This window comes from Schistocerca nitens, chromosome 2, assembly GCF_023898315.1.
Source record: "Schistocerca nitens isolate TAMUIC-IGC-003100 chromosome 2, iqSchNite1.1, whole genome shotgun sequence".
NCBI classification, from domain to species: domain Eukaryota; kingdom Metazoa; phylum Arthropoda; class Insecta; order Orthoptera; family Acrididae; genus Schistocerca; species Schistocerca nitens.
Window position 1 is genome coordinate 394390954 of NC_064615.1, and position 27368 is coordinate 394418321.

Below are 27368 nucleotides of genomic sequence, written 5' to 3' on the forward strand. Positions count from 1 at the left end.
TACAGTCGTAATTTGTTCGTAGTGCTTAGGTCCAAGCTTTAAAAAAGTGGAACAGTTTTTAGCCATTCCAGTGGCTTTGTTTCTAAGATCTTCTATATGTTTATGGAGGAAGAATTGTTTGCCCAGGGTAACCCCTAAGTTCGTGTCATAGTACTCGTACTCCAGGGAATGTCTTGTCCATTCAGTCTCAGTGTAACAAGCATCTACGGGCGTTTCTTCCTGAAGTAAATGGCTGTCGTCTTAGCCAGGTTTAACTGTACTTTGTTAATCTTGTACCACGTCGCTGTGGCCTCAAGTTGTTCTTGCAGTTGTCTGATATTGTCTAGATGTGTCTTCTGCTGGTCAAGTAGGTCGTGTCATCAGCAAGCTCTGCCATTTGCAGTCCAACGAAGGGGCAGCCAACAGCGATACCTTTTTAATATATGCAGATTGAGAAACCTGTGGTAGGTAACCTTGACTATTTATTTTGCGCGTTTCTCTTGAATTAAATTATCCAAACGTTATTAATTTTCTCTCTAACTGCCACTTCGTGCTCTTACTTAGGTGCTCAAGTGACACGTAAAAGTAATAAACAAAGATGAAATGGTTCACATGAAAGAGCTTCCTTAAAACATAGCTCTATGCTTGAAATGTAACCCCTTACGACTGTGCTACTGACTGAGGTGGATAATATACTTCGTGGAACGTGTGAGTAGAAAAACTGACCGATAACTTCCAAGTAACCGTCGAAACACGAGAATGATATTTTCAGCCCTCTTGTGGTTCGTTCCGAAGCGTATTTTATTTGGGAGCCTCGAATAAAATTCGGAGAACAACGTTACGTAAGTGAATATCTTCATTTTCATATAACCTTCGCGATTGGACTCGCATCTTTTCCGCTGTGTAGTTGTTCTGAAACTTTTGGAATCAAAGGGATATCGCTTAAACTACTTGTATGCCCCTAACCAGTTATCTAACTGGAAAAAGGGGAGCCACAGTGTAAGGCGAATCGGAGTCATGTTCCGTTTCTGGCGAATCTCCACATCATCGAGAAGTGAATGCTAGGTTGAAAGGTAGAATACCAAAAAGTGAACCAGACGGAATTCGATCCTACAACTTTTCGGTTTCTAGCCAAATGGTATATCTCTTTTACTTTTTTTAAATCCGTTAAAGTACTCTACTGAGTGTTCTACATGTACAGTTGACGTGCACTGAAATAAAGAAAATAAACGTGGACATGAAATAATTAATTAGAAGAAGTACAACAGAAGTACCTAAGTACTCGTGCAGGACAGGAAATACATTGTGCTAACAGCAGACAGTAATAGGCGCAGTCAGCTTCAGGCTGGCGGAGACAAAGTGGGCAGGGGTCGAATCCCGAGGCCCGGCCACGATGTCTCCCCCGCCCCCCCCCCCTCCCCCCTGTTACTGAGCTGCTCCCTCACATGCCACTTTTTTCTCCAAAAACAATACCAACAACGCGAAAGGAAGGAATAAATAGCAAAAACAGAGACAAGGAAACAAAAGCGCAATGAGGGCAGCAGCTGCTGCCAGAACTATTCAGTGTCTGTTGGCAAAGGGTTCCCGAAATCGCGGCAGTTGCAAGCAGGTCCAGTATGCCGTAACGATAAACTGGCGAAAAGCCAAATGGTCGTCATCACCTTCATAACAACGACAAAAGTTACAAAGTGAGTAACCAACCCCATGACCGTATTAGTCTTTGCGGGCCCCTTCCGCCGGAGGTTCCAGTCCTCCCTCGGGCATGGGTTTATTTATTTATTTATTTATTGTTCCGTGGGACCACATTTAGGAGAAGTCTCCATGGTCATGGAACGAGTCAATACATGAAATTATAACACGATTGTACAAACAGATAATATGAAATATAAGAAACATATTCAGGCGACAAGTCGTTAGTTTAAATAAAGAAAATCAAGAATGTAACACTGGAATTTGCTTAATTTTTTAGCTCTTCCAGGAGCTCCTCGACAGAATAGAAGGAGTGAGCCATGAGGAAACTCTTCAGTTTAGACTTAAAAGTGTTTGGGCTACTGCTAAGATTTTTGAGTTCTTGTGGTAGCTTATCGAAAATGGATGCAGCAGAATACTGCACTCCTTTCTGCACAAGAGTCAAGGAAGTGCATTCCACATGCAGATTTGATTTCTGCCTAGTATTAACTGAATGAAAGCTGCTAACTCTTGGGAATAAGCTAATATTGCTAACAACAAACGACATTAAAGAAAATACATACTGTGAGGGCAATGTCAAAATTCCCAGACTATTGAATAGGGGTCGACAAGAGGTTTTCGAACTTACACCATACAAAGCTCGAACAGCCCGTTTTTGAGCCAAAAATACCCTTTTTGAATCAGAAGAATTACCCCAAAAAATAATACCATATGACATAAGCGTATGGAAATATGCGAAGTATACTACTTTTCGTGTTGAAATGTCACTTATTTCAGATACTGTTCTAATGGTAAATAAAGCGGCATTTAGTTTCTGAACAAGATCCTGAACATGGGCTTTCCACAACAGCTTACTATCTATCCGTACGCCTAGGAACTTGAACTGTTCCGTCTCGCTTATGAAATGCCCATTCTGTCTGATTAAAATGTCAGTTCTTGTTGAACTGTGAGTTAGAAACTGTAAAAACTGAGTCTTACTGTGATTTAGCATCAAATTATTTTCCACAAGCCACGAACTTATATCATGAACTACATTATTTGATAATGTTTCAATATTACACACAAGATCCTTCACTACCAAGGTGGTGTCATCAGCAAACAGAAATATTTTTGAATCACCTGTAATACTAGAAGGCATATCATTTATATAAATAAGAAACAGCAGTGGCCCCAGCACCGACCCTTGGGGAACGCCCCATTTAACAGAGCCCCATTGGGACTGAACATCATTACCACTCTCAATATTGTGGAGGATTACCTTCTGCTTTCTGTTCTTAAAGTAGGAGGCGAACCAATTGTAAGCTACTCCCCTTACTCCATAATGTTCCAACTTCTGCAGTAATATTTTGTGGTCAACACAGTCAAAAGCCTTCGTTAAATCAAAGAAAACACCTAACGTTCGCAACCTTTTATTTAATCCGTCCAAAACCTCACAGAGAAAAGAGACTATAGCATTTTCAGTTGTTAAGCCATTTCTAAAACCAAACTGTACATTTGACAGCAAATTATGTGAATTTAAATGCTGCAGTAACCTTGTATATACAACCCTCTCGATAACTTTAGCAAACACCGATGGCATAGAAATAGGTCTATAATTGTCAACATTATCCCTGTCTCCCTTTTTATAAAGTGGCTTCACTACCGAGTACTTTAATCGGTCAGGAAACTGACCACTCCTAAAGGAAAAGTTACAGATATGGCTAAGTACTGAGCTAACATACGTGGAACAATACTTCAGTATTCTGCTAGATACCCCGTCATATCCATGAGAGTTCTTGGTCTTTAGTGATTTAATTATTAACTCAATCTCCCTCTTGTCAGTATCATGGAGGAGCATTTCAGGTAACAGTCTCGGAACACTTTTTTCTAAGAGCGCTATATGATTCCCTGTTGGGACTAGGTTTCTATTTAGTTCACCTGCTATATTCAGAAAGTGATTATTAAGTACTGTACATATATGCGACTTATCAGTAACACGGACATCCCCACTACGCACTGATTCTATATTCTCAACCTGTCTCTGCAGACCAGCCACTTCCTTTACGACTGACCATATGGTTTTAATTTTATCCTGAGACTTAGCTATTCTATCTGCATACCACATACTTTTTGCCTTCCTAATAACTTTTTTAAGCACCTTACAATACTGTTTGTAATGGGCTGCTGCATTTAGATTTTGACTGTTTCTAACGTTTTGATATAATTGCCACTTTGTTCTACAAGTTATTCTTATCCCTTTAGTCAGCCACCCAGGCTGCCTGTTTGTGCTAGTACCCTGTTTTGAACGTTCTAACGGAAAGCAACTTTCAAAGAGCACGAGAAAAGTCTTGAGGAAAGCATTATATTTATCGTCTACTGTATCAGCACTATAAACATCTTGCCATTCTTGTTCCTTGATAAGGTTTACAAAAGTCTGTACAGCAACTGAATCAGATTTCCTAAAAAGTTGGTAACTATATTTAACATGTGTTGCAACACAAAAATCTTTTAGACTTAAAATTTGTGCATCATGATCTGAAAGGCCATTCACCTTTTTGCTAACAGAATGCCCTTCTAATAATGACGAATGAAGAAAAATATTGTCTATGGTTGTTCTACTGTGTGTGTGTTGTTCACAGTACTACTTAGTTTAAGTAGTGTGTAAGTCTAGGGACCGATGACCTAAGCAGCTTGGGCCCTTAGGTATTCACACAAATTTCAACATTTTAGTCTTGCCCTCGGAAAAAAAGAAGTGGCCGACCGCAAAAGTATATCAGTGGAATATGCATATTCAACAGACGAGTGAGAAAAGCCAGTTGCTTCCCGAGCCAAGACCAGTTCGCTAGTTGACCGTGACAAGTAAACCGGAGCTGCAGAGGATCTAGGGACGCACACCTACTCATCTGCGTCACTAATCTCGATACGGTATAGACGCGCGTTGGTGGAAATCGAATCGTTGACTACTCTGTACCAGGAGGAGGCCGCTGCCATTAATAGAACCGGAAGGCTGATGTTGGTCCACACACTTCTCCAGGAGAATCGCGGTGAAAATAGTTCAAAGGGATTGGTGAAAGGAATCCCTTCCCAGCGGACCAACAAAAAATTTGTTCGTAGCACCAGCCATTGCAGTATGCCAGTCCCCAACTAGTTCACAGCTAGGTGGAACTCTCGATCGTGTCGCAGTTTAAAACTCAGGCGACCACCGTCAAGAGAGCCCGCGCGGCTAACCGCTCGGTCTAACGAGCTGCTTCCCGAACGGGACGCTGATGACCTCGATGTTGAGCGCCCATAAGCCCCCCCCCCCCCCTCCCGAACGGGAAGGCGTGTCGGTCTCCGGCACCAATCCGCCCCGCGGATTAGTGTCGAGGTCCGGTGTGCCCTCCAGCCTGTGGATGGTTTTTAAGATGGTTTTCCATCTGCCTAGACGAATGCGGGCTGGTTCCCTTTATTCGACCTCAGTTACACTATGTCGGCGATTGCTGCGCAAACACTGCCGGCACTTACGCGTACACCGTAATTGCTCTACCACGCGAACATTTGGGGCTACACTCGTCTGGTATGAGACGTTCCAGTGGGGGTGGGGGGGACGGGAGGGTCCACTGGGGGGCCGAACGGCACAGTAACCCTGGGTTCGGTGTGGGGCGGCGCTGGGGTAGGTGGAGTGCTGTGGCCTGTTGTGGGGTGCCGGCCGGAGTGACTGAGCGATTCTACGCGCTACAGTCTGGAACCGTGCGACCGCTACGGTCGCAGGTTCGAATCCTGCCTCGGGCATGGATGTGTGTGATGTCCTTAGGTTAGTTAGGTTTAAGTAGTTCTAAGTTCTAGGGGACTGATGACCTCAGCAGTTAAGTCCCATGGTGCTCAGAGCCATTTGAACTATTTGTTGTGGGGTTGTGAACCACTGAGGGCTACGGAGAGACGAAGCCTCTCCGCCGTTTCTAGGTCCCCGGTTTTATACACAATACAATACACACCGTCAAGAGGGGATCAAGACTTGCTGGGCGTGCTAAGGGGAACAGGCAAGACGTAAAAGTATATCACTCCTGAGTGATCGTCAGTATGGTGCACTGAACCTATGAGACGGATGCCTTTCTTTAAATACCAGAAAGGCTCAGTCCGCCGAGAGAACGAGGCTTCCTCTCACTCTCATGTCATAATCTGAAGATATGACACTTCCTTAAAAGGTGTCGAGACAAGTGCTTTAGTTCTTTGGATACCATGAAGGGAAGCGGGAAAAGTTGCGCGATGTACTACGCTTTGCACAACACGTACCTATCCAAAATTTCTTCCTTCTGAAGAAGGGCGCGATAGCGTCGTTCAGGTTCCAATATTGCCCCCTGGATCCTGTCAGTAACCGTTTTCCAGTTACAGTCGCCATATGGAGTGGACAACGATCAGTATCAACCTTCAGTGATGTATGTCGATCTGCAGCTGTGACCCATATAATTACTGTTCCATCGAAACGCCGTAAATTAATAAGTTTACTTCTGCCCTCGTTAATTCGTGTTCACGAGGCGAAGCAATAATCATCGTTGATCGCCTTCAGCAGAGGTATCTCAGCACGTTGACGGAGTAAAAGCAACACATCATCAGCGTACGCGCGAACAGTGAGGGTCCTTTCAGAAAGTGTCAGTCCCTGAAGCTGGGCGCAACCTTCCGAAGCAATGGCTCTAGAGATAAGACAAACAAAGACATCGAGAGCGGGCTCCCCTGCGGCAGTCCGCAACGGATGGTGACCGGGGGCGTCAGCTGCTCATTGACAATTACCGAGGCTGTAACGCCCACGTACAAGTTCGATAACATCCTACGAGCCTCGACAGTAAGCCCGATCATCTCCAAACTCCGAAGCAGGAAATCATGATCGAAAGTCTTATCGATGTCCATAAAGGCAAAAGCACAATGGACAGAAGCAACGGCAGCAACCGAAACCACTGAACTTCACTACAATTCTCACGAACGCCATCGTGAACATGTCATACGATGAGAAGGTTGTCACAGTCTCTCACGCACTTATTTCAGTTCTTATTTCGACGTCGCTGCTACGGAGGTAACAACCGCGCCACCCAACGTTGTAAACACTTTGTTTTCTTATGGGTGGCCGTCGAAAACATTTCAAACACATCGTCGCTCAAAATCGACACGAAAAGGTCTCAGGGGGTAGCATGAAGGGCATCAATGAGACCATCCCTTCCCTGGGCGTTCATTTCCACGCATTTCGCGGTCTAAAATGACAGTTCGCAGCGTGATGAGCAACCTGGAGACGTTCTCTACAACCTTTACGACTCCCGACACCCTTGCACTGCTAACTGTGATTTTCGACCTCGAAATGTGTGAGAAGGCGTGGTTTCATTGATGCCCTTTCTGCCACCCCCTGAGACCTTCTTCTGTCAATTCTGAGAAGCAGTGTGTCTGAAGTGTTTTCGTCGGCCACCCAAGAAAACCGCATGATTTCAGTGCTGAGCAGAGAGGTCAAAAAAGGGGTGAAATGTGAGTATGAGGGGCTATGACGACCTCCTCAACATGTAACACGTCCACTGTGACGCTGGTCAAAATTGTCGTGAAATTTGATTCCAATGTGACATCATTAATCCATCTTACAGCTTACATGAACTTCCGAGCTGTGGCCTATTTTCGCACGTGCCGACACTGCTGTTTCAAGTATCGTCGAGCACGAGGATGGAGTCGCAGGGTGCCATGATCTTGCACCATTTCAGAGGAAGATTGTAAAGGTTCTAGGCACCTTTGACCCAAATTTCAAACTTACGCATCGCAGTGGAGACAATTATGTGGTTTCGAAAAAGTAATACTTTTAATTTTGTTGCCCAACTTAGAACTTATTGCAGGAACACGATTTCGACACAAACTGGCGCAGGGAAGCTAGGCGCAGCTCTGATTCTACTCGCTTAGCATTTGATGTGGCTAGTGCATATGCCTTAGCCATCATTCAAAAGATAAAACACATAAACAGCAAAAGAGCAGCATGACTACTCCACCAGTCGCTCGCCACAGTCCAGCGTGCAGCCCAGTGACGAATCCGAGAGCGAGTGGCTAGTACGGGCCCTACTGAATCTTTACAATTCCGTTATTTTGCGAGCTGCTGCACGCTACTGCTGAACACGTTATTTACGCCGGTTGCGAGGCATAACAGCCACTGCAGTCGGCAGCGCAGGCGGATCTTGTACCACTTCCATAACAATCTGTGACTTTCCAGGGTCAGAGGCCTGCCTCACACAAGAGTCACTCTGCAAGGCATGCCCACTCTCTAAAGGAGGCAATCAGTGTGGATCTCAAAGACAGCGGGAGACAACTCTGGGATTACAGTTTCTGCAACGGAAGTGGCAGTAGGCAACAAATCACGATCCCCGTCGTGGAGAACAGACAGAGGAACACGAGTCCACTGCTGCATTACTGATTGTATTTGTGGTGGTGGCTGCGAAGGAGACGATTTCGATACACACTAGCTCCGGGGCGGCTCCATAGGAGCAGCAGGAATACCAGAGACTCCCTCCCCGATCTCCAGAGCGCCAGCTGTATGGTACTACGCTAATTGTAGAAGTAACAGACAAACACGGCTCAGGGGAAGATGGGACAGGAGAAGGAGCAACTAAATCATCATCATCTTGATTGCGGAGCCGATTATTATGAATTGCGTGCGCCAACGTCCAGGCGGTAGCAGGAATGGGGTCAGGCTTTGATTACAACGGTGGAAAAGCACTCGCAGAGATAGTGGAAACTTTTGGATGATCACCAGAAACGAGGGAAAATGTAGCTCCAAGTACATTACCAGGGCAGACGAGGTCAATAACCCCTAATTTACCGTGCTGTTCCGAGGAATACTGTAAAACAAAAACTCACCACAGGCATTTTAGGTTAGACTTTATCGTGACTGTTATTGACATTAAATGAAACAACAAGTTTACTGTTACCAGTCACCCAGTCACCCAGTCTCCACTAGGCAGTGCCACAAGGTCCTCCAAAAATCGTAACACAACACACATACAAATGTCATATTAAATAATGTAAATCCACCCGATGATGGAGGTTTAAACCTTTGAAACGCGTCGTGGAAATAAATAAAACGATGACTGGTAACAGTAAACTTGTTGTTTCATTTAATAATCACCGCAGGCATTTCGTTCGGAGATGGCCACTTTCGGTGTACAGAAAACACGTCCCCACATGACCACTGTACGTAATATGAATAGAATATCCACAAACCTGCAAATGAGAGGGAATGCTCTTTCTGATTTGCATTTCTATAGAACTTATAACGCTATAACATTCGAGCCTTTGTTGACTTCACCAGCGTTCACGGTAAATTCCTCTCGCGTCACTACATTGCGCCAAACTTCAAAAATGGCTCTGAACACTATGGGACTCAACTGCTGTGGTCATCAGTCCCCTAGAACGTAGAACTACTTAAACCTAAGTAACCTAAGGACATCACACACATCCATGCCCGAGGCAGGATTTGAACCTGCGACCGTAGCAGTCGCACGGTTCCTGACTGCGCGCCTAGAACCGCGAGACCACCGCGGCCGGCTGCGCCAAACTTCCTTATGGTAAATTCTCTACCTGCGGAAGAGGACTGAATATGCGAACATTGATATATTCAATGTCTACATCTGCAAGGAGCAACATAGTGTTCAAACCACCTCTACGCCGGAAGGAAGCCTGATTACGATGCTTTAATTCGTATTAGTCTACTTGAAGGAGATCCACGAATTTCATCAAGAACACATAAATCTCAGTGTCAAAAGAGGCGATATGCACTTGGTCCAAGTTAACACGAAAAGTACCATCTAATCAGTCGTGGATTTCTAAAGATCCGGTCTGCACTTTACGCAACGGCTTATAAAATGAAAAACTCACAGTATCTTTACGTGGAGCACTCTCGGACGCCATAACAAACAACAGGAGCGGACTACACCGCAGGCAGACTCACATATAACGAAGGACGAGACGACACAACTACCATGTCCTACACATAAAACCAGAAACACTAGTGAAGTTATAAACTCCCAAACCCTTGTGACGCTACGGCAGAGCACGTGAGTAAACTGCCCATGAACTACGTGGTGTCTCCACAATGTGGAAGTAGATGGATATTATTACTTTCATATAACTTTCGCGATTGGAATTGTATCTTTTTCGCTATGTAGTTGTCGTGAAACAACCGGAATAAACTGGATGTCACTTAGGCCACTTGCACGTTCCTAACCAGTTATCCAACTGGGAAAAGGGGAGCTACAGTGTAACGTGGAATAGGAGCCACGTTCCGTTTCTGGCGAATCTCCACATCAATGAGAAGTGAATGCAAAGCAGAATGTAAAAAACGGGACCCAGTCGGGATTCTATACTACATTTGAGTTTCCAGCGAAACGCTCTAGCACTTCTCAGTTTTTTACGAAAAAGGGAGGGGAGATCGTGGGCAAAGTGGGCAGGGGTAGCAACCCGACGCCTGGCCACAAATTTCCCGTGCTCTCCCTCAGAACTGAGAAGGATGGAGGGCATAGGATCCAAGGGCGCCAAAATGCACCAAGAAAAATGAGAAAAGATTTTTTGTGCCATCACCAGTGAGTTGCATAAGTTCGTGCTATTGCATGCCTCATAAACCCGAGGGAAAGGTAAATTTAAGCCCATCCTCGTCGGCTGCCAAACAGGAAGAAAAACAAAACAGGTCATCTCCATGGCATCACTCGCTTGTCCTCTCGTAGCAATGTGGCCACCTTTGGTAGTTGAGTCCTAACAAAAAGGGTTCGTGGTTCAACCTTTCATGTCATGAATAATTCAGCTGCGAGGTGGGTTATAGAACGCGCCCCACAGAAAACCTGAGAAATATTGCTTGTAGTTAAGGCTCCGTACGACCGCACAGTGTCGTTCATTTAAGCACTGCCAAAAATCGAGGACTTCTTACCGTCACCGTATCTCGGCAAATACATCCCATCCGGGATGAGGAGCGACTGTGCATTTATCTTGTTGGAAGTCACGCGTGTGACGAAAGCCAGTCTCTGGCGTACCAACTGCCAAACATCCTTCGCTGATCCCCAGATAAGGCGATGGTCATCGATCACTCCATAGGTGATACACAGTGGAGAGTTTGCGGGGTGGATTTGATGCAGGCGAGACTGACGCACTTGCTTCTCATTAACCGTTATGCACCAAGCGGACTGAACGACTGTATCAAGTATGACGACACTCATCGCCAGCTACACGACACGGCACTCAATTTGGGGGGTACTTTCAATCCCGTCCAGTGTCCTATTCAACTACGTATAGGTATATATCGCGTTCGCTGATGTCAAGCGTGTGGGCCATATTGCGGTGCGGATGTAGATTAGTTCAAGGAAGAATTGACCGACGTAGAAGAAAGGCGTTGGGATGTGCGATAACAGCAAAAAATGGCTCTGAGCTCTATGGGACTCAACATCTTAGGTCATCTGTCCCCTAAAGGACATCACACACATCCATGCCCGAGGCAGGATTTGAACCTGCGACCGTAGCAGTCCCGCGGTTCCGGACTGCAGCGCCTAGAACCGCACGGCCACCGCGGCCGGCGATAACAGCACCTAAGAGAGAGAGAGAGAGAGAGAGAGAAAGAGATATTGGCACTAAGGCTTCCAGCAGCAGGCTTGTAAGGCATGGCGGACAACGTCGCCACGTCTTCATGGGATAGCTTACAAATAGGACCTTCGATCTGTCCTGAACATGAAAAAGGCCCGAGTCTCCCCTGTCCCTTGGGAGAGTGAGAGACTCCTACTGGATTTTAAACAGCATGCCCATACTAATAATGGGTCCCAAAGATGCCAGCCTACGGCGGGCCAGAGCTGGCGGGATCAGAAGCGTCTGCACAACGAGGAGAATACGCGACGCCATATAGACGTTGGTATATCGCGCCCGTTACAGGACGTCTAGAGTCCTAAGACGGTGATCACTTAGCCCTGCTCTAATCTCGTTTAATAGACGTCTGCAGTTAACGGCTATCGAGCACCGCAGGTCAGTTGTGAAATCAATGCCTAAGCAACATATCGTGTCGCTCACTCGCAGGGATACATTCGGTTAAGGTGATTCAAGAACACCCTGTGTAGTATTCGGCCCCATATGGACGTGATGATGCAGAGCGATAACCTCAAGTTGCCTTAGGTATCAAATTAGACAGCTAGCACTTGGATAGCGGTAAACCTCGTGATCCTAGACGAATATGAAGGGCACCTATAAAAACGTAACAACTGTGAACAAGTCGGCTAGACCGTCAGGTCAGGGAGCCATGTGTGCCTGGACGTGCTACGTGACAGTTCTCACCGCAGGATAATGGATTACGGTTGAGGTGTGAACTTGAGAATGGCTTGGTGATGCGATTCGGCTGGTGTTAAATCCAGTGTACTACGAGGCTTTAACAAATCTTTATGGTTCGAACTGCTTGTTGAGCTGGTAATTGTCTTATTAGCAATAAATCCTTGAATCGTTACGAACAGCGTATTTTTCCAAGAAGAAGCAGTTCATAACACACAGCGAACTTCAATTAGAATGGCCGGGAAAATGAACACCGTTCCTCCTGTATGCGTCTCAGTCGCAACACGGAGCAGCGAACTAATCCTGCGGATGTGCCTCGTCCTTTCCAAAGGAAAGTTAAGGTTTAACTTTTAGTCGAAATCGAGACAAATAAGAGGGATTGTTGAAGGAAGGGGAAAGAAATTGGTAGTGTGTTTTTCGAAGGATTCATCCTGATATCCGTCTTAGGCAATTTAGAAAAACAAGGAACAACTCAGATCTGGGTAACCAGACGGGACCCTTACCTCCATTCCTTCAGTATACGAGTCCCATTCGCACCATTTCTGCAGACATACTGCGACATTTCCGCCAACTCGTTCGGTTACTAAGATGATTTGATGCACTGTCATCTCTGTTGTTGATGTGTTATCGGTACGCATGTGACAGTATCCTCTACCTAATATGTTCCAAAATGCTGTACGTAAACCGGTTTTTCTCCGGGGCTCATACCTCGGGTTCTACTGGTGGCAGAAAGTTGTTTTGGGTAACCCTTGGGCTAGGGACCATTTGCGTACCAGACAGAAGGATCGTCTTACTGTAACCTATATTACAGGGTCAAATTTCGAATATTTTACACTTCCTCCGACTTAGGCAAACTGAGCGAACAGGCTGGTTCTTTATGTATTAGGTGTGGTTTACGGTACGCCTTAAGGGATTTATGGAGGCACCACGTAGTTCATGGGCAGTTTCTGAGAAAACCCGGAATACATGGTTTCGGGTACAAATATCGAGCCGCGAATTCTAAGATGGCTATGCACAGAAAATTTTTGGGGTATATTCGTAAGCTCCCGATTTCAAACAATCTTGAAAGCTTTTCTTGATACTTTTGTCCGTTTCCAAGACACACAGATACAAAGTTACCCCCTTTCTACAAGTAGAATACGCACATAAAACCGGGTGTGAGGCAAAAATATACATTGAAGCGCCAAAGAAATTGGTATAGGCATGCGTATTCAAATACAGATATATGTAAACCGGCAGAATACGGCGTTGCGATCGGCAACGCCTATGTAACACAACAAGTGTCTGGCGCAGTTGTTAAATCGGTTACTGCTGCTACAATGACAGTTTATCAAGATTTAAGTGAGTTTGAACGTGGTGTTACAGTCGTCGCACGAGCGATGGGACACAGCATTTCCGAGGCACCGATGAAGTGGGGATATTCCCGTACGACCATTTCAGAAGAGTATCGTGAATATCAGGAACCCGATAAAACATCAAATCTCCAACATCGCTGAGGCCGGAGAAAGATCCTGCAAGAACGGGACCAACGACGACTGAAGAGAATCGATCAACGTGACAGAAGTGCAACACTTCCGGAAATTGCTTGCAGATTTCAGTGCTGGGCGATCAAAAAGTGTCAGTGTGCTAACCATTCAACGAAACATCATTGATATGGACTTTCGGAGCCGAAGCCCCACTCGTGTACCCCTGATGACAGCACGACATAAAGCTTTACGCCTCGCCTGGGACCGTCAATATCGACATTGGACTGTTGGTTACTGGAAACATGTTGCCTGGTCGGACGACTCTCGTTTCAAATTGTATCGAGCGGATGGACGTGTAAGGGTATGAAGACAGCCTCCTGAATCGATGGATCCTGAATGTCAGCAGGTGACTGTTTAAGCTGGAGGAGGCTCTGTAATGATGTAGGGCGTGTGCATTTGGAATGATGTGGGACCCCTGATACGTCTAGATACGATTCTGGCAGATGACACGTACGTAAGCATCATGTCTGATCATTTGCATGCATTCACGTCCGTTGTGCTTTCCGGCTGACTTGGGTAATTCCAGCAGGGCAATACGACGCCACACACGTCCTGAATTGCTACAGAGTTAATCAGGAACACTCTTTGGAGTTTAAACGTTTCCGCTGGCCACCAAACACCCAGGGCATGAACATTATTGAGCATATCTGGGTGCCTTGCAACGTACTGTTCAGAAGAGATCTCCACCCACGCGTACTCTTACAGATTTATGGACAGCGCTTCAGGATTCATGGTGTCGATTTCCTCCAGCACTACTTCAGACATTACTCGTGTTGCGGCACTTCTGCGTGCTCGCCGGAGGCCTACACGATATTAGGCAAGTGTAGCAGTTCCCTTGGCTCTTCACTATAGTGGGAGTACGAGAGAGCAGGAGGGAGACAGTGACAGTGAGAAGAGGCAGTAGTAGCAGGACAGAACTATAGTTACTGTGGCTGTGAGACAGGAGACCGTGATAAGCTGGAGAGTTACACAGAAATAATGAAAACCAGTAGGGCGGAGTGAGCTAGAGAGAATGGGCAGTTGGGAGTGGATGGACATGTGAGACTTACAGCGATGGACTAGTGGGTGTGAGCGAGTTACAGTTAGGGCAGCTTGTGGGAGTGACAGGTGAGGCGCATGTTAAAAAGTGCGTAAATGTGTCCGCTTGCCGGCCGGAGTGGCCTAGCGGTTCTAGGCGCAGCAGTCTGGAACCGCGAGACCACTACGGTCGCAGGTTCGAATCCTGGCTCGGGCATGGATGTGTGCGTTGTTCTTAGGTTAGTTAGGTTTAAGTAGTTCTAAGTTCTAGTGGACTGATGACCTCAGAAGTTGAGTCCCATAGTGCTCAGAGCCATTTGAACCATTTTTGTGTCCGCATGCCAATATTTTTGCAAAAATTTTAGAGGTGGCGAAGAAGGTAGATTGAGGCAACTGGTACTTCACTTTTCAGTCAGACTCTTTTATTAAACAGGAGCCTTTTGTGTTCCGGTGGCAGCATCTATAAATAGGATCAGCATGCCATATAATTGCAGTAACCCCCCCCCCCACCACCACCACCACCCCCCACCCCTCACCTCCGTGTATGACATAAGGGCAAGGTCGCATTCAGCCCCCTGTCGCTGTGATCGTTGATCGTTAGCAACTCGCGTGCGCGGCCAACCGCTGGGTGATGGAAGAAAAGCACAGAACCAGAGAAGAGCGCGGCGCGGCGCGGCGCGGCGGCCTCACCTTCCTGTAGATGAGCGAGCAGCAGGCGGTGCGCACGCGCATGCCGGTGCGCAGCGCGTCCAGCATGTAATGGTTGAAGAGCAGCGCGCTGAGGCCGGTGGCGGCGACGACGCCGCCCGCGTACAGCGCCGCCACGTGCTTGCTCACGGTGCGCGGCGGCGTGAAGTAGTCCAGCAGGTACCCCAGCAGCACCGGCTGCATTATCCTGCCACACCGACACCGCTCTCACTCACCACATAGAATTTTCACTCTGCAGCGGAGATTTAAAACTTCCTGGCGGATTAAAACTGTCTGCCGCACCGGGACTCGAACCTGGAACACTTGCGTTTTAGCGGAAAGTATGTAGAGCCTCTGGGAAGGCAGCGGAAGAGGTGCTGGAGGAAATGAAGCTGCGAGAGCGGGTCGTAAGTCGTGAGTGGATAGCCCAGTCGGTAAATCACTTGCGTGGGAGATGTCGCAGGTCCGAGTACCGGTTAGCCGCACAGTTTTAGTCAGCCACAAAGTTTCAGACCGCTGTTGGTGTCTACTTGTTGTCACAAGGTAGACCCTGAAACAATGTTTCAATCTTGTATATATTGCTGAGAAATCTGAATAACTGTTTTGCAAGATTGAGCTCCAAGTGGAAATTGGTACTGAAATTGTGTAAGACATCGATTTTTAGAATTTCTTTTTTACTAAGGAAGCTGCAAATGTCTTGTAAAAGAAATTAATACTGTAGAAAATCATAGTGGCACTGTATTTTGGCCAAATATGTACTCACCTTCACTCGGGCTATACTCCGCGAATCACCTTAGGGCATGTGGCGCGTGCTATTTTTCTACTACAGTAACTTCATCATTTTCCTGTTCCAATGGCGAATTCTTCGCGGGAAGAACGACTGAGGGTAAGTCTTTGTATCAGCTTGAATCTCTTTAATTTTTTCTTCCTTGTAATTTCGCGACATACAGCTGATACATACGCTGTAGAAGGCCATCACCAATTTAAATATATGTATAAAAAAAGTACGGAGCGAGATGCGCGGGATGGTGCAGTGGTTAGCACACTGGACACGCATTCGGAAGGACGATGGTTCAAACCATCTTCAGGCCATCCTAATATAGGTTTTCTGTGATTTCCCTAAATCGTTCCAGGTAAACGCCGGGATGTTTCCTATGAAAGGGCACGGCCGATTTCCTTCCTCATCCTTCCCTAATCCGATGGGACCGACGACTTCGCTGTTTGCTCCCCTCCCTCCAAATCAACGAACCAAAAAAAGTATTGGTATGCCTACAAGCACTCAGAATGGATAAGTATAAGCGGTGACCAAAACTTTTCCGTTTGAGGGCGTTGCTGCAGTGTATATGCGACTCAGCGTGACCCCAATCCGCCTATATAAACATCGACATGTAGACCAGGGATCAGTGTGACACTCATGCCTTTCCGACGTGCGTGCATTAAATGCGGAAACGGGTAACTACGACGACGCTATTACTAAATGTGGCCAAATAGGACCGAAGTGCTGTTGTTCTTTTCTTAGCAACCGGAGGACAAACACCCGTAGACATGCACCAGAGACTGAAGAACGTGTATGGGGCAACAGGCCTGTTGGAAAACCATCGTTGTGGTACTGTGCGCCAATTGGTGCTACTGCTTCACGATAACCCACGTCAGCCGCGCGGAGTGGCTGCACGGTTAGAGTTGCCATGTCACGAATTGCGCGGCCCCTCCCGTCGGAGGTTCGAGTCCTCCCTCGGGCATGGATGGGTGCGTTGTTCTTAGCATAAGTTAGTTTAAGTACTATATAAGTCCAGGGACCGATGACCTCAGCAGTTAGGTACCTTAGGAATTCACACATTCAACAGTACAATTCAATTCAATAACGCACGTCACCACATCGCAAATGTCGTAATGCAGAAGTTACACCAATTCCAGGGGAAGACGCTGAACCACCAGCGAATAATCTAGATATCTTCCCACGATATTATCACGCCTTCGGTACCTTGTAAACGGTCTTCAACGATCGACGATTCCTGTCGGACGACAATGTACAGCAGGCAGCTACCGACTTTTTCAGACGGCAGGGTAGGGTGTTTCACCAGATGAGTATGTTCATCCTGGTCCGCCGGTTGGATGCTTGCCTCAGTGCTCGCGGCAATTTCGCCTGATTGGCATACCGATTCCGGACTGTACAGCCCTCGAATTGAAGCTTTCTTATCGCCCCTTATACAACCGAAAATACGTTCACATTTACACATAGATTTCTGAACCCATTGTACAAGAATAGGAAAAGCATATTTTGTTCCATTTCATGTACTATTTCATTCACGTATTGAGTGAGGGAAAAATAATTATCAATTCGCCTCTGTATGCACCCTATAATATTTGCAGATGAAATTGTAATATTGTGAAAGGAGACAAAATAAGTTTGATCATCGCTCGATTGGAATGGATGGCATCTTGAAAGAAGGTTATAGGATGAGTGCGAAACAGTAAATCAAGAGTAATGAAGTATAGTCAAATTAAATAAGACTACGCAATCGAAAATAAATGAACGAAATGAGACTGGGATACTAGCTGGTGAGTTTTGGTGCTTGAGCAGCAAAATTTTGGAAAAAAAATTGTGGTAAGGTCGTATGGCACCAAACTGCTGAGGTCATCGGTCCTTAAGCTTTCGCAGTACTTAATCTAACTTAAACTAACTTACGCTAAAGACAACACACACACCCATGCCCGAGGGAGGACTCGAATCTCCGACGGGGAGAGCCGCGCGGACCGTGACAAGGCTCCCAAGACCACGCGGTTACCCCGCGCGACTGAGCAGGAAAATAACGATCAACGAAGTAGAGAGGATATGAACTGTAAACAGGCGTTAAAGAAAAGCATTTTCGAAGGAAACAGAAATTTATTAACACCAAATATAAATTAAAGTGTCATGCTTGTCGGGGTAGCCGAGCGTGTTAAAACGCCGCTTCTGGGCGGGGAGGTGCGCCAGCCCCTGATCGAATGCAACCGATGGGTTAAAGACGAGGGTCGGTGTGCCGGCCAGCCCTAGATATGATGTTTAGGCAGTTCCCACATCCCACTAGTTGAATACCGGGCTGTACCCTAGTACGACCTCATGTACAAGATAAGCAAACACTCAGAAAAATTTCGTCACTTCCTCATCAATTGCACTGCAGGCAGACAGTTGAGGTACATAATTATATTCTGTGCCTGGGGGAGGGTGGGCGGCAGTGTGGAGGTAACGGTTTGGGGACTGAAAGGGTATGTGGACAGCTTTTAAACTAAACATGCGACATACGATAATAAGCATGCCGACCTTGCGCAGATGCGGAACACAGGCGCAAGGAAAAGAAAAAAAGGAAATCATTTGTCTGTAATGGAGACATATACGAAAGTGAAACGTGGACGATCTGCAGTACAGGCAAGAAGAGAACAGAAGATTTTGAAATGTTTTGCTACAGAAGAAAGCTGAAAGTTAGATGGGTAGATCCGATGACTAATAAAGAGGTATTGACTCAAATTAGGGAGGGTAGAAATTTGTGAGGCGACTTGACTAAACGAAAGGATCGGTTGACAGGACACATCCTGACGCACCAAGAAATTGTCACTTTAGTGGTGGAGGCAACTGTGTGCGGTAAAACTTGAAGAGGGAGACGAAGACTTGACTGCAGGTGGCAACTTCCAATGGAAACAGATTGCAGTACTTAGCAGAGATGGAGAGGCTTGCACAGGGTAGACTACTGTGGACAGCTACACCAAATCAGTCTTTGGACTGAAGAACACGACAGTGTCAACAGGAACGCATCCTAATCTCTCTTACTTTATTGTCATCATCTATACGAGAGATACGTGATAGTAGCAGCAGAACTGTGACACAGTTGTCCTCAAATACCGATCCTGTAAATATACTGAACCGGCTTTCCCATGAACAACATCGCCGGTCTTCCGAAGATTGTCATTTAAGTTGCCTGCAGATACTTTCCTAGGGGCAATGCTGACCTGTTACGATCTTAGCAATGAATCTCTGCGTTCATTCGATGTCTACTGTTGTGCCTACTAGAGAATCAATCCACGAGCTGGAGCAGTAGCCTAGAATCAATCGCACTACCGTTTTATATGTGATTTCATTTGCAGATGGATAGCGTTTTGACAGAACCCTTCCAACAAATCGAAGCCTTCAGAATTTTAGAGTGACGTACTTCAGATTTTAGTGTTTGCCCCATTTAATTTCGTTTTTTAGTCTCTCTCCCCCCTCCCCTCCCCAATCTCTCTCTCTAATTGTTTAGTCGATTCCGACTCTCCGTGATTCCACGCCAATTTCTTTCGCCCTGTACAACCTCCCAAATACTTTGCAGATTGGAATTCATTGCGTCTGTGATGCTATCGATCCGTCTCATCATTTGTCGCTCGCTTCTCCTTGTGTCTTCGATCTTCTCCAACATTAAAGTCTTTTCCAGCGAATCTTTTCTTCTCGTGATGTGCCCTATCTACAGTTGATCAGTTTCCATTTCAGTACACACTTTCCAAGGAGCGATCTGGTTTTCTTTGCTGTAATATTGACCTATTAGTTCTTTTTGCAGTCCATGGAATTCTAAGGACTTTCCTCCAACACCACAACTGAAAGGAGTTTTCTATACCGTTCAGCCTTTCTTATGGTCTCATATTGTTGTTGCTGTGGTCTCCGTCCTGAGACTGGTTTGATGCAGCTCTCCATGCTACTCTATACTGTACAAGCTTCTTCATCTCCCAGTAGTTACTGCAACCTACATTCTTCTGAATCTGCTTAGTGTATTCATCTCTTGGTCTCCCTCTAAGATTTTTACGCTCCACACTGCCCTCCAATACTAAACTGGTGATCCCTTGATGCCTCAGAACACGTCCTACCAACCGGTCCCTTCTTCTTGTCAAGGTGTGCCACAAACTCCTCTTCTCCCCAATTCTATTCAATACCTCCTCATTAGTTATGGGATCTACCCATCTAATCTTCAGCATTCTTCTGTAGCATCACAGTTTGAAAGCTTCTATTCTCTTCTTGTCCAAACTATTTATCGTCCATGTTTCACTTCCATACATGGCTACACTCCATACAAATATTTTCAAAAATGACTTCTTGACACTTAAATCTATCCTCGATGTTAACAAATTTCTCTTCAAAAATGGAAAGTATCTGTATTTGTAAATAAAGAATGTCATGGGCTTACATATTTACCAATCATCTCGCAGTTGGATGCTATAGAGGTATTTCTCTTTCTTGTCAGTGTTGTTTTCCAATTATGCACGTTTAAAGAAAGCTGCCATTCATTACAGAAAGTGTAAATTTTGTCGATGTCTTCCTGTGTTTCAGAACGAAGTCCTTCATTTCAGCTTTGGATAAAACCACAAGCTTTCGACCATTACCATAATTTTCTTCATCAAGAGCAACTGTCATGGCTACTGCTGCTGTGCTGTATATATCTCGTAGAGGGCTTGTGATTGGTTAGCAAGCAAGCACTGGTGGCGCTACATCTCCTGTAGGAGCGTACACAATTTCTCTATTTCTGTTCAGCGTCTACTGCTTGCTTGCATGCACTGCTAAGATTATATCCGCAGGTCGGGTTACAGTTGTTACCATTGATTCTTATAACCGTAACCGTTCTTTCCGAAAACATACTGTGGATGGTTAATTTAGGAATCAAAGTGGTCCTCGTCAGAACCAGTTGTAGCTCTGTACATCAATGTATTTAAAGCTGATCTCTTCTGGACTGGATGATGGAAACTGTGTGCGCTGAGATATGAATCAAATTGCACCAGTCTGCTGTACACAGAGTGGCTGAGGGACCCATCAGATATCGTTGCACAAAAGATTAAAATGGCCACATTCCTTCTCTGTCGGCTTAGACAGTGAACTAGATGCTTGGATGCGTGCTATTCATGTTTTCAAGAAACTGCTCAAGAGCAACCATGTGGCTACACCACAAACGTATCGTCAAAATAACGATAAAATGAAGACGGACGAAATGGAGCCAAATTTAATGCATGTTGCTCAGACTGCTCCATAAAGAATTTGGCCACTGCCGGAGACTATGGGAAATCCATAGTTATTCCAACAGTCGTTTAATGAATAATCGTGTATTTTCCTGTAGACAGTAACTTCGTAAGCTAAGAATGTAATAATGGTAATGACCTCATTTGACGAATTGTTTACTTACATTATGAAGATTAGTGGATGTACTGTGCTTCTATGGAGCACACAGGGTGTAAGTTTCGTTTCAGTTCAGCATTCGGCGCCCAATAGGACGTACTGAGTTCCATTAGCATCTATATACCAATAGCCGGCCGGGGTGGCCAAGCGGTTAAAGGCGCTACAGTCTGGAACCGCGCGACCGCTACGATCGCAGGTTCGAATCCTGCCTCGGGCATGGATGTGTGTGATGTCCTTAGGTTAGTTAGGTTTAAGTAGTTCTAAGTTCTAGGGGACTCATGACCTTAGAAGTTAAGTCCCATGGTGCTCAGAGCCTATGTACCAATAACAAAACTGTACGGCTTTCGTGTCTGTGCACTGAAAATATTTGCTAAAAACAGATTGTGGATTATGTAGGGAGCGCAACAAAATACAATACGACGATTTTTAAAATCTTTGTCTGTCTGAACATGCTAATCTCTAGAACTACTTGGCAAATTTTCATGGGGTTTTCATGGATAACTTTAGCGTAGTTTGGGGCGACGTATAGGCTTTCCTTCATCGAAATCGGCTCACAGAAAAAAATATCTCTTAATTTCAAGTTTTAGTAGTCAGTTCAGCTTAGCAGTTCGGTGTAGTAAACGGAAGAAACAATATATGTCACTGTTGATTTCTTAGTACAAGAAAGAACCAATAGATGGCACATTTGTTTTTCTTTTTACTTCAGCGATGTAAGTATTTTCTGAAGTCCACGTCAGCGACAGAATTAAGAGCTGCAGTCTTACCTTTACGAATAGAAACTAATACTGACTTTACTTGGTTAAGATAGCCTACACAGATTTACTGATATCGTTTTTTGTTTTAAACACTTAACTAAATCGCTTTGCTTCTTGTAATAGGTTTTCTTGTATTTGACTTCTTGGCTAGGAAAGACGAATTTATTGAGGCTGCTATGTGATTTGTGTGCCTACTTATTATATTTTGATTTAGTTACGAGTAAAAATCGATAGGAAATGGCTGTGTGCTGCTCAATACACTAGAAAGGCTAAAAGACAGAGCACTACGCGGTCTCAAGAATTCAGTGAAGATCGGGAGGCGAGACTGGAAGCGACTCTAGAACATCAGGCTTTAACTCGCACTTTGTAAACTCTTTCTGAAAGCCAGGCACGACGTAACTCTGATCGAGAGTTTCATGCATTATCTCACTCCTGGCCATAGATAGCCGTGCGAAAACTGTGACGGGTATATTTAGGAACGAAGATAACAGTATACCAAGTCTGACCGCTGCAGGGACTAGAAAACGAGAACTGCGGATATCAGGCCCCTGAACATTCAAAAATATTCAGAGTGAAGAAGGCACCAGACCCTGACGGAATTGCAGTTTGGCTTTACATTGACTACGTTGCGGAAACAGTGCCTTTCCTAGCTCATATTTATCGACAATCTCTTGCACAGCGAATAAATTGGAAAAAAAATTACATGTCACCCCTGCTCACAAAGTTGGTAAAAGATCAGGTGCACACAGATTACAGATTAATATCGCTGACGTTCTTCAGTTGTGGGGTCCTAGAACGCATTCTAACCTCAAACATTTTGATCTTCTAGGAGGAGAACAAGATTCTCTCACATAATCCGCACAGACACGGGAAAAAAAAACAACTTGGATGTAGTGGAGCTTTTTTTATTCATACATATTATCTTACAAGCAGCAACCAAAGGTGAAGAGCCAGACTCTTAAGACTTCGGAGAGGTGTCAGACACAGTAACACATCGTCGACATGCAATCAAGACACGATCACAGGGCAACGTATGCGTAAGTAAAACTCGTTGAAAACGGAATCACTTGATACTAAAACAACTTTCCAAATTGAACAAGTTTCTATTCTAAACAAAGCACATTAGGCTATATAAAATTTGTCTAGCATCATGCAAAAAAGTATAACTTTTTAATTATGCACGTATTTACGTATCTTTACTTCTGTACGCTAGATGTTCACTTCCTGTATATTGCACAATACAATACTAGAGTATTATACTAATTACAATAATTGATACATAATACGGTATGTCTATATTTTTACTGTAACGGTAAATTCGCCTGTTGTGGTGTATACATATAGTGCCAGTGTTTATTTGCTTTTCATTTTTTTTTCGCCACATATCAAAGAGGGAAATCTGAATTTCCTGTTCAGATGTGTTGTTTCTACGCAGTTTTGCACTGTACCGTAGTTCCAACAGCTTTGGAGAGTGTATGGGCCCTACAAATTGCATAACATCGTTTACGCATGTAATAGCTTCTTCAGGCGTATTAATTTTTCCAGACACATTTTGCTCCTTTTCTTCTTCCTTTGCGTTCTTCTCATCATCTTCTGCGTTGCGGATTTCTGTTAGATCTGTTGCTAAAGTAAAAGTAGAGTGAGTTGACAGAAAGACATCACTTTGACTACAGTCATTTCGACCACTTTAAATGTTTTGTTTTGAATTAATTCAGCAATTGCTGCTGCATTTTCTTCAGTTTTGATGAGTACAGAAGCGCCTTGTTCATCACTTCCAAACCCCGCTTTGTTGGAGCACTTAGTGATCGTTTCGGGCTTTATTCCCCTTACTGCTAGTCCAGTCTTATTTACTGCATTCAAGATACCGTAAAAACTGGCTTTGCATGAGCAAATGCACTTTAGACTTCTTCAACACTAAGAATAAGAGACTGTATGAAAAATCTCCTATAATGGGACTTGAATGTGTAAATAATCCCGCGCTCCATGTGAGGCTGGTTGCAACCGGCGGGAACTAATCCAATTACATATTTGATACTTTCGGGTGGGCGATTGCATTGTCTAGGAAAAGAGAACTTCAGGAATTCCGTTTTTGATTTTGGCATTGAAATAGCCCAGTCACTGTTCCATAATACCACTCACCATCCACGCCTTTTTATTATTTCAGCTTGTGGCTGGAAGCCTACCGGCTTTTGTCTTTGAAACAACTGTTTTTTTCTGTCTTTCTAATAGTCAATAGCTTCTCTATTTCACTTTACACTTTTCCACACGGCAGTATTGTGAGTTTTTCCTGGGATATTTCTTTGCCGATGCACTTTTCACTTCGAATTGCTAGAGATTTTGAAGGCAGTGAGCGATAAACCAGTCACATTTCATAGGCTTTGAACATGTGTTCCGGATCATAATTCGTATTTAGGCTCCGCAGTATTGTCTTACATTCCGTTGCTAAATTTTCCTGCACATCCTTAACTTCCTCATCTACTTCATTCCACACAATGTTGTGTCTAGCTTTGAAACTGTCCAGCCATCTTGTAGATGCATTAAACTCCGCATTCCGAAGCTCATTAGCGACTTTCAGGGCCTCAATCTGCAACATGCGTCCAGACAAAGGAAAGTTTTTTGGCCGCGCACTTACGAACCATTCCCACACTATCTCGTTTATTTCATCATTTCCCGTCTTCTTCGCCTTTCGTTTCATTTGCTCATTCCCTTTCACCCATTCATCCCGTATCTTATCCTTGTTTCCTATAGTTTCATAAATTTATGATTTACCGCATTTGAAACACAACATTATTTCCCATTCGCCTCGATCACTTTAATCTTTTCATTAAGTGTTAACAATATACGAGGGTCGTCCACAAAGTAAGTTCCGTTTCTATTTCTATCCTCGGCAGCGCTATGATCGCAGTTCCGAGCATGCACGGCAGTTAACTCTGACTCAAGGAGAAGACATGTACGCCATTTCCAGATCGCTGCTGCCGACGTGTGCTTTGTAGTGCTTCTTTATAATGTCAGCTGTAATTGAAAATGCCGCTGCGTGTGAAATAAGATCTGTGATTCGTTTTCCAAATGCAAAGAAAGTTAAACCAAAGGAAATTCATCGGCAAAGCTGCGAGGTTTACGGACAAAATACTATGAGTGATTCAATGGTTACAAGATGGGTCAGACTCTTCAATGAAGGACGTGATCAAGTGCACGATGAAGAACGAAGTGGACGCCCACCTGTGGTTACTGATGAACTGTTTCACACAATTGAAGAGAAGATTAAGCCTAATCGTAAGTTTACACTTAGTGCCCTTGCTATGAAAATTCCGCGAATCTCCCGATCACTAATTCATGAAATTTTTACTGAAAAACAAATTTCGAAAACTTTGCTCACGTTGGGTACCCAAAATTCTTACTGAACAACACAAAAAACAACGGATGGGCAGTGCACTTCAGTTTTTGACACGCAACAATGAAGAAGGCGATGGTATCTTTCTTGGATAGTCACGGGGGATGAAACTTTGGTATCGTACGACACCCCTGAAAGAAAACGGCAATCAGTGGAATTGAGCCACACTTCATCCCCAACGAGGGTTAAGCCTAAATAAATCTTGACACCTTGAAAAGTCATGTGCACCGTTTTTTGGGACAGAAAAGTCATTTTGCTGGTTGATTTCTTACCACGAGGCCAAACTATCAATGCACATGGTTACTGCGAGGCCATTAAGAAATTGCGCCGCGCAATACAGAACGAGCGCCGAGGATTATTGCCATTAAGTGTTATTTTTTTCCACGATAATGCCCGACATCACACGGCGAATGTGACCAAACAACTCTTACGGGAATTTCACTGGGACGCGTTTAATCATCCTCCGTACAGCCCGGACAACGCTCCTAGCGACTTTAATCTCTTCTTACACCTAAACTCTGTCCTTGGTGGTCAACACTTCAATGATGATGACGAGCTGAAAGAACATGTTATCACATTGTTGAATACATAGGCGTCAACCTCCTATGAAGAAGACATACAAAAACTGGTACCACGCTATGACAAGTGCCTACAAAATTTCGGAAGCTATATAGAAAAGTAGTTAGTTGTAGATTTTTGTACAATAAATATGTTTTCTGTATCTGTACACGTTTGTTTTATATAACCAAACGGAACTTACTTTGTGGACATACCTCGTATACTTTCTATTCGACATCATACTGTCACTTAGAGTACTGCAAATAAACTGAAACTGGCAGAAAATAACTCAGGCAGTACATTTCTTTGCCGGCCGTATTGGCCGAGCGGTTCTAGGCGCTTCAGTCTGGAACCGCGCGGCTGCTACGGTCGCAGGTTCGAATCCTGCCTCGGGCATGGATGTGTGTGATGTTCATAGGATACTTAGATTTAAGTAGTTCTAAGTTCTAGGGGACTGATGACCTCAGATGTTAAGTCATTTGAACTTTTTTTGCACCGCTTGACCTGCTGGGTTGAATCATTGTTTGAAACGTCCCATTTGAAAAATTATAAATGACTGTGCTGGTAAACTTCTTACGTTATTTGATTTTCAAACAGCTGAGCAAAACTCAGACAGTTTTCTGTTTACTTATTCTGATCATCACTAAACTAATACACAATATTTTTGGCGTAACGCAATCTGACTTTCAATAATCCCTACAAAAGAGTGGCCCTGACTAATAATAACCTTGCATGAATAACTTATCTCACAAGAATCATCGTTACTCGAGCTACTGCAAAACAGCGAGCGCCAATACTGCCAGCTAAATAAAAGATACTAACTACTGAAGGCACTAACTACTGATAGGCATAGTTATCAAATTGAAAAATCATATATATATATATATATATATATATATATATATATATATAATTTTGTGACATCCAATTGAACAAATTTCCTTTTTCTGACGGACACACGTCCAGATCGTCCGCTCAAAACTCTGGCATCTCTCTCCCCACATCCGCCACTGCTGGCGGCTCATCTCCAACTGCCCAACGCTACGCGCTGTTCACATCCAACTGCCCAACGCTTTTCACATAACAGCATCGACATGACAGTACAATCTTCGCGTTAAAAGTAGCGTCGTTATAGAGATGTAAATAACGAATGTATATTCTAAAGCAGTAGTAGTGTATAAGCTTTATTTCGCAATATACAATGACTTATTAATTAAATCTTAAAATTTGCATTCTGTTTCCGTATTAGACACGCTCCACTTTATACTGGGTGATTATCTTGAAAGTGCAGCTACACAGGGACGTCCTGTGTGGGCTGCAATTATCGT

At 44.5% G+C, this 27368-nt stretch overlaps 1 protein-coding gene across 1 annotated transcript in view; it reads right to left on the minus strand.

The window, feature by feature from the left end:
• LOC126236239 (ATP-binding cassette sub-family C member 4-like) overlaps nucleotides 1–27368 on the minus strand; it is a 293140-nt gene that overhangs the window by 187924 nt on the left and 77848 nt on the right. Inside the window, exon 4 of the mRNA XM_049945381.1 lies at nucleotides 15174–15378. Within this exon, the coding sequence (XP_049801338.1) occupies nucleotides 15174–15378 (205 nt within the window). The remainder of the gene's footprint in view (nucleotides 1–15173; nucleotides 15379–27368) is intronic.